Below are 13,154 nucleotides of genomic sequence, written 5' to 3' on the forward strand. Positions count from 1 at the left end.
TCTATATCCCACTGTCCCCTCTCTATTTCCCACTCTACCCCAGTCTATCCCCTCTCTGTATCCCCCCGTTCCCTCAGTCTGTCCTCTCTCTATATACCCCCGTTCCCTCAGTCTGTCCTCTCTCTATATTCCCCCGTTCCCCCAGATTGTCCCCTCTCTATATTCCCCCGTTCCCCCAGATTGTCCCCTCTCTATATTCCCCCGTTCCCCCAGATTGTCCCCTCTCTATATTCCCCCTGTTCCCCCAGTCTGTCCCCTCTCTATATTCCCCTGTTCCCCAGTCTGTCCCCTCTCTATATACCCCCCCTTTCCCCACTCTGTCCCCTCTTTATATCCCCCCGTTCTCCAGTCTGTCCCCTCTCTATATCCCCCCATTCCCCAGTCTGTCCCCTCTCTATATCCCTCCCATTCCCCACTTGTCCCCTCTCTATATCCCACTGTTCCCCAGTCTGTCCCCACTCTATATCCCCCCATTCCCCAGTCTGTCCCCTCTCTATATCCCTCCCATTCCCCACTTGTCCCCTCTCTATATCCCACTGTTCCCCAGTCTGTCCCCTCTCTATATCCCTCCCATTCCCCAGTTGTCCCCTCTCTGTATCCCACTGTTCCCCCAGTCTGTCCCCTCTCTATCCCCTCTCTATATCCCTCCCATTCCCCAGTTGTCCCCTCTCTATATTCCACTGTTCCCCCAGTCTGTCCCCTCTCTATATCCCCCCCCCGTTCCCCAGTCTGTCCCCTCTCATTTTTCCCCCCCGTTCCCCAATCTGTCCCCTCTCTATATTCCCCCAGTCTGTCCCCTCTCTATATCCCCCCCGTTCCCCAGTCTGTCCCCTCTCATTTTTCCCCCCCGTTCCCCAATCTGTCCCCTCTCTATATTCCCCCAGTCTGTCCCCTCTCTATATCCCCCCCGTTCCCCAGTCTGTCCCCTCTCTATATCCCCCCCCGTTCCCCAGTCTGTCCCCTCTCTATATTCCCCCCCGTTCCCCAGTCTGTCCCCTCTCTATATTCCCCCCCGTTCCCCAATCTGTCCCCTCTCTATATTCCCCCAGTCTGTCCCCTCTCTATATCCCCCCCGTTCCCCAGTCTGTCCCCTCTCTATATTCCCCCCCGTTCCCCAATCTGTCCCCTCTCTATATTCCCCCAGTCTGTCCCCTCTCTATATCCCCCCCCGTTCCCCAGTCTGTCCCCTCTCTATATTCCCCCCCCGTTCCCCAGTCTGTCCCCTCTCTATATCCCCCCCCGTTCCCCAGTCTGTCCCCTCTCTATATCCCCCCCCGTTCCCCAGTCTGTCCCCTCTCTATATCCCCCCCGTTCCCCAGTCTGTCCCCTCTCTATATCCCCCCCGTTCCCCAGTCTGTCCCCTCTCTATATCCCCCCCCACTCCCCAGTCTGTCCCCTCTCTATATTCCCCCAGCCTGTCCCCTTTCTATATTCCCCCACTCCCCAGTCTGTCCCCTCTCTATATCCCCCCCGTTCCCCAGTCTGTCCCCTCTGCATCCCCCCATCCCCCAGTCTGTCCCCTCTCTATATCCCCCCCCGTTCCCCAGTCTGTCCCCTCTCTATATCCCCCCCCGTTCCCCAGTCTGTCCCCTCTCTATATCCCCCTGTTCCCCAGTCTGTCCCCTCTCTATATTCCCCCAGTCTGTCCCCTCTCTATATTCTCCCACTCCCCAGTCTGTCCCCTCTCTATATCCCCCTGTTCCCCAGTCTGTCCCCTCTCTATATTCTCCCACTCCCCAGTCTGTCCCCTCTCTATATCCCCCTGTTCCCCAGTCTGTCCCTTCTCTATAATCGCCCAGTCTGTCCCCTCTCTATATCCGCCCGTTCCCCAGACTCTCCCCTCTCTATATCCCCCAGTCTGTCCCCTCTCTCTAACCCCCCGTTCCCTAGTCTGGCACCTCTATACAACCTACTGTTGCCCCAGTGTCTCCCTTCTCTATGTCCAATTCTTCACGGGTCTATAAAACACCAGAAGGTATTGTTGGTTACCGGACAGGGTTGGTCACACTGTCGGCCCTGCCAGCCTGGGAGGCAGGTGCAGGTGCCGTTAAAGCGATTACAACGGGCTCCATTGGCGCACTGGCACGTGCTGTTACAGCCCGGCCCCCACTGGCCATCTGGACATGGAACACTGCAGTCTGAGCCCATCCACCCTGAGGGCAAAGAGGAGACAGAGAGAACAGCATCAGCAATGGGGAGGCATGTCCCTGTTACATCCTGGGTGAGGGCAGGCAGGATCAGTGCGTGAGACGGTGCGTGACATGGGACCTGCAGAATCTACCGGGAAGAAATAACCGACAATTACAAATCAGCGATTGATCTGCCAGGGTTGGTACAGACAGAGTAAAGCTCCCTCTATAGTGACCCTCCCATCAAACAGTCCCAGGATAGGGTCATACGGGGTTAGGTACAGAGTAAAGCTCCCACTACACTTGCCCCTTCCATCCCAGAACAGGGACAGCTCGGGGTTAGATACAGAGTAAAGCTCCCTCTACACTCTTCCCCCCAGGACAGGGACAGCACGAGGTTAGATGTAATCCCTGCAGCTCAACAAATCCACACTGACCCTCCGAAGAGTATCTCATTCCAACCCATTCCCCAACCCTATTACTCTACATTTACCCCTAACTAATGCACTTAACCTGCACATTCCTGGGCACTACGGGACAATTTAGCATGGCCAATCCACCCTAACCTGCACATTCCTGGGCACTACAGGACAATTTAGCATGGCCAATCCATCCTAACCTGCACATCCCTGGACACTATGGGACAATTTAGCATGGCCAATCCATCCTAACCCGAACATCACTGGATGCTATAGCCAATCAACCTGAGCCTGCAATTCTTTGGACCTTGGGAGTAAACTGGAGCACCCGGAGAAAACTCGTGCAAACACGGAATGTGCAAACTCCACACAGACAGTTGTCCCGAGGCTGGAATTGACTCCGGATCCCTGGCGCCATGAGACAGTGGTGCTAACCACTAAGCCACCCCACCGTCCCATGATGTGGCCTGGATGGAGAAACTGAGCTATAAGGAAAGGCTTCATAATTTTGGATTATTTTCTTCGGAGATGACTAAGGGGGAACATGATTGTGGTGTATATAAGTATGAGGGATATGGACAGGGTGAACAGCTGTTTCCCTTGGTTGAGGGGTCAATCACAAGAGGTACTAGGTTTAGTGTAAGGGGCAGGAGATTCAGAAGGAATTTGGGAAAATACTTTTTCACTCCATGGGTGGTGGGATTATGGGATGCACTGCCTGGGAAGGTAGCAGAAGCTGGAAACTTTATGACCCTTAGAAAATATTTGGATGTGTATTTCAATTGGGATTAGTGCATTTGTAGTGGGAGTTATGTAGACTCAGTGGGCTGAAGGGAATTTTCTGTGCTGTCTGAATTTTCTCTCTGAGATCCCAAATTGGGCAGGCTCTCACACATACAGGCCCCACGCCAAATTGTGTCTCGCTCCCCCCTCCCCTCCCCGTACCCGTTTCACACTGGCAGGAGCCATCGATGGCCGAACAGAAGATGGCATTCACACACTGGCATCGGGAAGAACAGTTTAGACCATAACTCCAGGCTGGGCATAGGGCGGAGCAGTGTTTGTCCTGTTATGGAAATAACCGACAATTACAAATCAGTGATTGATCTGCCAGGGCTGGTACAGACAGAGTAAAGCTCCCTCTAGAGTGACCCTCCCATCAAACAGTCCCAGGACAGGGACATACGGGGTTAGGTACAGAGTAAAGCTCCCTCTATACTTTCCCCTCCAACCCAGAACAGGGACAGCACGGGGTTAGATACAGAGTAAAGCTCCCTCTACACTGTCCACCCCATCCCAGAGACAGCACAGGGTTAGATACAGAGTAAAGCTCCCTCTACACTGTCCCCCCAGGACAGGGACAGCACGAGGTTAGATACAGAGTAAAACTCTCTACACTGTCTCCCCCCCCCCCATCCCAGGGACAGCACGGGGGTTAGATACAGAGTAAAGCTCCCCCTACTCTGTCTCCATCCCACCCCCCGCCATCCCCCATCCCAGGACAAGGATAGCACAGGGTTAGATACAGATTAAAGCTGCCTCTACTCTGTCCCCCCCCCCCCAATCAAACACTCCCAGGACGGGGACAGTGATGGCACTGACTGTCCTGAGCTGTTTTGATGAGATGGACACCAATGTTTGTATTTGGATAGTTGTCCTATGACCCTCCTTACCCCCTTCCTCTTCCCCTCCCCTCCGTTTCAGACCCAGCCCTTTTCCCCCACTTCCTTTTCCCCACCCCTTCCTCATCTCCCTCCACCTTCATGACCTCACCCACACCCAATACTTTCCCCATCTCCCGTCCCGTTCCCCCCTCCACCTCAGCCCGCCAACTCCCCTAGCCTGCAGCCACTTCCCCCTCCTACCTATAACTCTCTCCCCTCATCTACTTACTCTCTCTCCAACCCCCTCCCCTCATCCCCATCCTGCCTCCAACCCCCTCTTCTCATCCACTTCCTGCCTCAAAACCCCTCCCCTCATTCCCTTCCTGCCTCCAACCCCCTCCCCTCATCCCATCCTGCCTCCAACCCCCTCCCCTCATCCCCTTCCTCCCACCAAACCCCATTCCCTCCTCCCTCCAACTCCCCACTTCCCTTCCTTCCTCCAACTCCCCATCCCCTTCCACCCTCTAATACCTTCCCCTACTCCCCTTCCACCCTCCAACTCCCTCCCCTCCTCTGCCTTCCTCCCCCTATTTCCCTCCCCTCATTCCACCCCTATCCCTCCCCACCTTCCTGTCTCCTCCACCCCACTTCACCCGCCAGGTTTGGACCCTGCCCTCTTACCTTGAAGCCCGGAGCACAGAGACAGCGGCCGCTCTCCGGCTCACAGCTCCCCCCGTTCAAGCACAGGCACCGGGACAGGCAGCCGGCTCCGTACGTGCCCTGGGGGCAGCTCTGGTTGCACAGGGGGCCTGACCAGCCCGGCTGGCAGCTACACTCCCCTGACATCGGGTGGCAGCTGTGGGGGGCAGAGAGAGAGAGAGACAGACTGTCAACATCGCCGGGTACACCGCCTCAACTGGGCCTGAGGATCTACAAATTTACCAGAGATAGGGACGGGGCTGGAGGGGGTGACAGAAATAGGAAGGGGGTACAGGGGGCTGGAAGGGGTGACAGAGATAGGGACGGGGCTGGAGGAGGTGAACAAATAGGGGGTGTAGGGGCTGGAGGGGGTGACAGGTAGGGAAGGAGTTTATAAAATCACGAGGAGCATGGATACGGTAAACAGACAAGGTCTTTTCCCTGGGGTGGGGGAATCCAGAACTAGAGGGGCATAGGTTTAGGGTGAGCAGGGAAAGATATAAAAGGGACCTGAGGGGCAACGTTTGCACTGAGAGGGTGGTACTTGTATGGAATGAGCTGCCTGAGGAAGTGGTGGAAGCTGGTACAATGACAACATTGAAAAGGCATTTGGATGGGGACATGAATAGGAAGGATTTAGAGGGATATGGGCCAAGTGCTGGAAAGTGGGGCAAGATTAATTTGGGATATCTGTTTGCCACGTACTGGTTGGACCGAAGGGTCTGTTTTTCGTGTGTGTCCAGCTCTGTGTCTCTGTGACCTGGGTTTGCATAATAAGAAGGAAACTCTCTGAACAGAATCGAACAGTTTTACTAAAGTGGCTGAACCAACGTCCTGTCGAGCCGCACCACAGAATCCCAACTCCATGCACTGAGCCATAAAGGCAACGCAGGTCGCCGGAGTTAGGCCATGGGTCCACCATGGCAGCGGAATGGGCCGGAGGGGGCCTGAATGGCCTGTGTCTGTTCCTGTGCTCTCCAGCCCCCCTCACCTCTCCACCTCTCCGAAGCTGTAGCCCAGTTGGTACCTACCTCTGAGTGTGCGTGAGGTGGCAGGCGCACTGCCGGTCGCACTGGTGGCCAAAGAGCCAATCCTGACAGAGCCTCGACTCGCAGCGCCCGCCCTGGTACCCCGACTCGCACAGGCAGGCGCCATCGGGCATGCACTTGGCCTGGTTCAGGCAGTCACAGGTGCGCGAGCAGTTCGGGCCGTACTTCCCGAAGGGGCAGTCTTCCTGGCACCTACAGATGGGGTGAGAGAGAGAGAGAGTGCACATCGGGCCATTCACCCCTCGGTACCAGCCTTCCCCCTCCCCACCGGCTTTACTTGACATCGTCCTCCTCCCCCTAACCCCAACCAAGCCTTTTCCAGTCCATCACAGGACAAATTCTTCACTGGGAACTCTGGCTGGACTGTTCAGCTATGTGGAGCCTCGCTCCCCAACCCACAGGAGACGTCAGTTGTGTTCGCCTTGCTCCCCTCCCGTCCCAGAGACGCAGGGGACTGTGCTCGTCCCCAACCCCACCAAGTACTCCAATCCCTGGCCGCCTCCAACCCAGGAGTTGAGGTTCAGGTAGCACTGAGAATTCCCTTTCACCACCTGCCCATTTGCCCCCAATGAAGCCCCCCTTTTCCTTCAATTCACCCCATCCATTATCCCCCCCCTCCTTTGACCTTCTTATCCTCTCCCCATTCCCCCCTTTCCCTCTCCCCTACTGCCTCTTTACCCATCCTCATTGCCTCTTGCCTGCCCAGTTGCCCCTTTCCCTCTGCTCTTGCCCAATTGCCCTCCCTTCTTGCCCCCTCCCGGTCAGAGATAGAGAATCTCACCTCATTCCGGTGTAGCCGACAGCACAGCTGCATTTCCCTGTGATGGGATCACACTGCCCACCATTGTGGCAGTGACAGTGTTGGCTGCAGTTCACCCCAAACCGATCATGGGGACAGGGCAGAGTGCATACCGCTCCCTAAGGTTATCCATGGTGTTACCGGGTGGGGGGGTGGTTGTGGTGATAGGAGGAAGAGGAGAAAACAGAAAGGGCGTTAGATTGCAGTCACTGTGACTGAGCTGAGCTACCGGACATTACTTTGTGCTCGAGGTGAGGGGGAGGGTTTGGTCATAGCAGGTGGGAGGGATGAGTGGTCACGAGGACTGGCGTCAACAGGGCACAACGCTCAGGGGTGAAGGGTCACTGATGTCAGGCAGGCACCACCAAGGGGTGAACAGCCACTGGTATGAGGAGGGCATGAAACTCGGGTGAAAGGTCACATGTCAGGAAAACCCTTAGGGGTGAATGGTCACTGATGTCAGGAGGGCAAGACCCTCAGAACTGAAAGGTCATGCGTCAGGAGGGCACAACCGTCAGGGAGGAAAGGTCATTGGTGTCAGGAGAGCAGGACCCTCAGGATTGAAAGGTCATGTGTTAGGAGGGCACAACCCTCGGGTGAAAAGTCAGTAGTGTCAGGATGGCACAACTCGCAGGGTTTAAAGGTCACTTATCAGGAGGGCATAACCCTTGGGTGAAAGGTCACTGGTGTCAGGAGGGCACGACACTCAGGGTTAAAAAGTCACTGGTGTCAGGAGGGCACAACTCTCAGGTGTGGAAGGTCATTGAATTCAGGAGGGCATGGCCCATGGGCTGAAGGGTCACTGACATCAGGAGGGCACAAAGCCCAAGCAAACTTCCAATGGGAGGTACTCAATGAGTGAATTGACCAAACCACAAGCTCCAGTAGAGGGAGAGATGGACAGTGCAGTAGAGAGAGGTGGGGATAGACAGAAAGATTGGGAGAGAGGGTCGGGGATAGAGATAGGGAGTTAGCAAGAAGAAATGAGGTGGACATACAGAGAGGGATAGTGACAGCTGTGGAGAGGGGAGGGATGGAGGAACGAGAGAGAGTGGTATAGAGAGAAAGGAGAAGAGAGACAGAGGGGAGCAGAGAGTAAGAGAAGGCATATAGAGTCGGTGTGGGAGAGAAAGCAAAGGAGAGAGAAAAATGGAAGAAGACAGTGGGAGAGAGGAATATGGAAAGAGGGGGATAGAAAGAGATAGCAAGGAGGGCGGTGGACAAAGGGAGTGAGGTAGACATACAGACAGAGAAAGAGAGATGACAGCTGTTGTGAGGGATAGAGAGGGAGACCAGGATAGAGAGAGGGAGAAAGAGATGAGATGGTAGAGAGAGAGGGAGACAGGGGATAGAGAGAGGGAGAAAGTGAGTGCAAACAAGAAAGGGATAGAGAAAGAGAGGGAGGGTAGAGAGAGAGAGATGATATCCCATTTGGGCTCAGTTTTCTGTTTCTGAGGTTTGCTGGACAGAGTTGGCAGAGACCGGGTCCAGAGCTTCCTGTGACAGGCTCAGAGTAGTGAAATAGGCCCCTTTACACTGAAACCCGAGATGGTTAGGTGAGGTTAAGTTGAGGCAAGCGGGTGAATGACCCCATTAACCATCCTGTCTGACGGAGCGACCTAGTAACTTACCGTCCAGCCTGCGGGACAGAGGCATGGGCCTCCCCCAGGCTGACAGCTGCCGCCATTTTGACACGGACACGGAGGACCACACTTCCTCTTGCCTTCTGATTCTGGGCAGTGGTGGTCACAGCTGGCAGGGAGAGAGAGGAAAGGGAGTGAGGAAGGAAGCCTAGTCCTCAGGATACCCAGTAGGCCACCTCTATCGCCCTCAGTCATCCGATGCAAAACGTTTATTCAATGCCTTTGCTGTCTCCTTATATTGGTATTAATACCCCAGACCCATTCAATCTCGAGACCAGTATTTATTCACTGTTTAAACATCTATAGAAACTCTTACCATCAGTCCTAATGTTTCTAGCTAGCTTTCTCGTACACTCAAATTTCTTCATAAGTAGATTAAAGCCTCCATGATTCTTGCCGTAACTTTCTCACAAGCCCCCTCCGGTGTTTCTTTCTGTAAACTCCATTGGGGCAGCCAAGATATAACTCCCACAATTGAGCTCCTGTTTTGTATCTCAACCCAAACTGATTCCAGCCCTGGCTAAAGTACGAGAACTAAGCTCAGCTCTCTCCATGCTTACGAGTATGATTCTGAATTAACAGAGCTGCCACTCCACCCTTTCCTAGCATTTACTGTTAAATATTCAGTTCCTTGGCCCAGCCACATCTCAATAAAAGTTTTCAGATTACACGTAGATCTTTCTATCATTATCCCTATTATTCAGCCCTCTCGTCTCTCTCTCTCTCTCTCTAAGCTGCTCTTATAAAGCTGGCTCGCGACTTTGTCCCTAAAACTTCGAACGTAGCTTGTGGGAGTGAACGATTGGGTTAGAAGCCTATGGACTTTCGGAAAAGAAGGTGCTGCCTCTGTCTGATAAGAGAAAGCACCGAAGATGCGAAGAGAGCCCGTTTATGTTCCCTTCGTCAATAGCTGGTTACGTCAGAGACTTTGCAGTTTGCAAATCAGTCGCCCCATGCCTCCTGCAAGGAGTTGGAAAGCAAAGAGACAGAGAGAGAAATCGAGCCCGCTCAGGGGGTGCAGAGAAGAAAAGGTAGGGGACGGATGGACAGCGTGTGAGACACAACACCGAAGGCAAAGTCCAATTGCTACTCACAGTCCGCCGGTCGTCCCGTTGATGCAGTCACAAGCTCCAGTGACCGAGTCGCACCGTGCCCCGTTCTGACACTGGCACTGCCTCAAGCAGCCCTGCCCATAGGTCTCCGGGTGGCAGGGTCTTTCACACAACAGGCCAGTGTAGCCAAGGGTGCAGGAACAATGGCCAGTTAGGGGGTCACACTGTCCGCCATTCTGACACTCACACCTCTGGCTACAGTTCGGTCCCCACAAGTTAGAGCACACTGCGTGGTGGGAGGCGGACGGATGAGGGAGAGGGAAGATGACAGAGACAGGGAAAGAAGCAGCGAAGGAGAAAGAAACGGAGGGGGAGAATATAAGAGAAAGAGAAAACAGAAGGAAGGGAAGAGAGTGCAGAGAGATAGGGGTGTAGAGAGAGAGAAAGCAAGATAGAAAAAGAAACAGAGGGAAGGAGAGAGAGTGTGGGTAGGAGAGCGAGATAGGAGACAGTGGGGAGAGGTATAAAAAGAAAATGAGGCAGAGAGTGTTAGAAAAAGGAATAAACAAAAAATTCAACAAAGGTTCCAGCAACACATTCTTTCACACTGGCACTCTGATTGTGGTGCTCCCACAACGCTGACCTGCGACAGCACCCACTTCCCAGTACTCACCCTGTGAGAGCGCCCGCTCCCTCGGCACTGACCCTCCAACAGTACCCGCTCCTTCAACACTGACCCTCCGACAGCACACACTCCCTCAGCGCTGACCCTCCGACACCACCCGCTCCCTTAGCACTGACCCTCCCACAGTATCCACTCCCTCAGTGCTGACCCTCCGACACTGCTCACTCCCTCAGCACCTACCTGCCGACAGCACCAGCTCTCTCAGCGCTGACCCTCCGACAGCACCTGCTCCCTCAGCGCTGACCCTCCAACACCACCCACGCCCTCAGCGCTGACCCTCCGACACCACCCACACCCTCAGCGCTGACCCTCCGACACCACCCGCTCCCTCAGCACTGACCCTCCCACAGCACTCACTCCCTCAGCGCTGATGCTCCGACACTGCCCGCTCCCTCAGCACCTACCCGCTGACAGCACCAGCTCCCTCAGCGCTGACCCTCCGACACCACCCGCTCCCTCAGCACTGACCCTCCGACACTGCCCACTCCCTCAGCACTGACCCTCCCACAGCACCCACTGCCTCAACGCTGACCCACCGATAGCGCCCGCTCCCTCCATACTGATATTGAGAGTCTCTAACCAATTTCTGAACAACGCCTGAAAAATTGTCTGACGAGAGATGGAGTGGGGGTTGGCGGGGGTGAGGGGTGGGTGCTGCAGAGGATCATAGGAATGAGTCTTGTCTCCGAGCAGATGGAGAATGTTCTGGAATGATTCTGGCGCCGTTCTGAACTGTGTGTCTGGCCGGGTGCTGGGAAGTTGCAGAGTTGAGCAGAGGGACAGAGAATTCCAGAGATTCCATGCCTGGCCATACACATCTGGTCTCCGTCTCTCCACAGCCCGTCCCGAGGGGGGAGGGGGTCAGTGAGGAGGGAACTTGTAAGCCGTGGGAAGAGAGCAGCCTTTGACCTTGACGAGTGAGCCACACTTCCCTCAGGGAGAGCCGGCTCTAGCAGGGAAAGCTAGACCAGCGGGAGGCAGGAGTTACATCTTGAACGGTTCACTCTTTGAAAAATAAGTTCCTCTCTCTCTCTCTCTCGGTCTCTGCTCCTCCACCACGCTCCTTCAACTCCGGCACGACTGCACACGTGTCCCAGTGTGTCAAGTTTCATTTGGCGTTCTGCCCTCCAACCCAAGTTGGCACCTGTCCGGGAGGCCATGCCCCAAACCTCCTCACTGCTTTGCCCTTTCCCTGCCCTCCACGTCAAGCAGCTGACCCAAAACATTCCACCCCACAACCCTCGCCAACACTTGTGGGAGCCGGCCTCTCAGCACTGCTCTGCCATATTGGATCTAGGAACGTGGCCAATTTCAACCTCAATTTCATGTTCCTGGCCGTGCTAAATTGTCCCACAGTGCCCAAGGATGTGCAGGTTAGGGTGGATTGGCCATGCTAAATTGTCCCATAGTGCCTTGGGATGTGTAGGTTAGGGTGGATTGGCCATGCTAAATTGTCCCTCGTGCCCCTGGATGTGCAGGTTAGGGTAGATTGGCCATGCTAAATTGTCCCATAGTATCCAGGGATGTGCAGGTTAGGGTGGATTGGCCATGCTAAACTGTCCCATAGTGTCCAGGGATGTGCTGGTTAGGGTGGATTGGCCATGCTAAATTGTCCCATAGTGTCCAGGGATGTGCAGGTTAGGGTGGATTGGCCATGCTAAATTGTCCTGTAGTGCCCAGGGATATGCAGGTTAGGGTGGATTGGCCATGCTAAATTGTCCCATAGTGTCCAGGGATGTACAGGTTAGGGTGGATTGGCCATGCTAAATTGTCCCATAGTATCCAGGGATGTGCAGGTTAGGGTGGATTGGCCATGCTAAATAGTCCCATAGTGTCCAGGGATGTGCTGGTTAGGGTGGATTGGCCATGCTAAATTGTCCCATAGTGTCCAGGGATGTACAGGTTAGGGTGGATTGGCCATGCTAAATTGTCCCATAGTGCCCAGGGATGTGCAGGTTAGGGTGGATTGACCATGCTAAATTGTCCCATAGTGTCCAGGGATGTGCTGGTTAGGGTGGATTGGCCATGCTAAATTGTCCCATAGTGTCCAGGGATGTACAGGTTAGGGTGGATTGGCCATGCTAAATTGTCCCATAGTGCCCAGGGATGTGCAGGTTAGGGTGGATTGACCATGCTAAATTGTCCCATAGTGCCCAGGGATGTGCAGGTTAGGGTGGATTGACCGTGCTAAATTGTCCCATAGTGCCCAGGGATGTGCAGGTTAGGGTGGATTGGCCGTGCTAAATTGTCCCATAGTGCCCAGGGATGTGCCGGTTAGGGTGGATTGGCCATGCTAAATTGTCCCGTAGTGCCCAGGGATGTGCAGGTTAGGGTGGATTGGCCATGCTAAATTGTCCTGTAGTGCCCAGGGATATGCAGGTTAGGGTGGATTGGCCATGCTAAATTGTCCCATAGTATCCAGGGATGTGCAGGTTAGGGTGGATTGGCCATGCTAAATTGTCCCATAGTGTCCAGGGATGTGCTGGTTAGGGTGGATTGGCCATGCTAAATTGTCCCATAGTGTCCAGGGATGTACAGGTTAGGGTGGATTGGCCATGCTAAATTGTCCCATAGTGCCCAGGGATGTACAGGTTAGGGTGGATTGGTCATGCTAAATTGTCCCATAGTGCCCAGGGATGTGCAGGTTAGGGTGGATTGGCCATGCTAAATTGTCCCGTAGTGCCCAGGGATGTGCAGGTTAGGGTGGATTGACCATGGGAAATTGTCCCATAGTGCCCAGGGATGTGCAGGTTAGGGTGGATTGACCATGCTAAATTGTCCTGTAGTGTCCAAGGATGTGTAGATTGGGCGCATATGTCAGGGGTAAATGTAGAGGAATGGGTCTGGGTAGGTTACAGTTCGGAGGGTTGGTGTGGACTTGTTGGGCTGAAGGGCCTGTTTCCATACTGTAGGAATTCTATGATTAATATCTGAATGGTTTCAAGGAGGAGTTGGATCGAGACCTCAGGACCAAAGGGGAACAGGATGATGCTGTTGAATGGAGAAGCATGATTGAAGGGCCAAATAGCCTGTTTTTTTAGGTCTCCATGGCCTGACCAATGCCCCTTTTGGAAC

The 13,154-nt window shown here is 54.3% G+C and overlaps 1 protein-coding gene across 1 annotated transcript in view; it reads right to left on the minus strand.

The window, feature by feature from the left end:
* LOC140453870 (uncharacterized) overlaps positions 1-13,154 on the minus strand; it is a gene marked incomplete at its 3' end in the record, with an annotated part of 89,668 nt that overhangs the window by 12,557 nt on the left and 63,957 nt on the right. Inside the window, exons 8-14 of the mRNA XM_072548730.1 lie at positions 9,437-9,680; positions 8,331-8,451; positions 6,682-6,818; positions 5,883-6,092; positions 4,834-5,008; positions 3,494-3,614; positions 1,990-2,153 (exon numbers count right to left, since the gene is read on the minus strand). Of these exons, the coding sequence (XP_072404831.1) occupies positions 1,990-2,153; positions 3,494-3,614; positions 4,834-5,008; positions 5,883-6,092; positions 6,682-6,818; positions 8,331-8,451; positions 9,437-9,680 (1,172 nt within the window). The remainder of the gene's footprint in view (positions 1-1,989; positions 2,154-3,493; positions 3,615-4,833; positions 5,009-5,882; positions 6,093-6,681; positions 6,819-8,330; positions 8,452-9,436; positions 9,681-13,154) is intronic.

This window comes from Chiloscyllium punctatum, chromosome 28, assembly GCF_047496795.1.
Source record: "Chiloscyllium punctatum isolate Juve2018m chromosome 28, sChiPun1.3, whole genome shotgun sequence".
In the NCBI taxonomy this organism is placed as follows: Eukaryota; Metazoa; Chordata; class Chondrichthyes; order Orectolobiformes; family Hemiscylliidae; genus Chiloscyllium; species Chiloscyllium punctatum.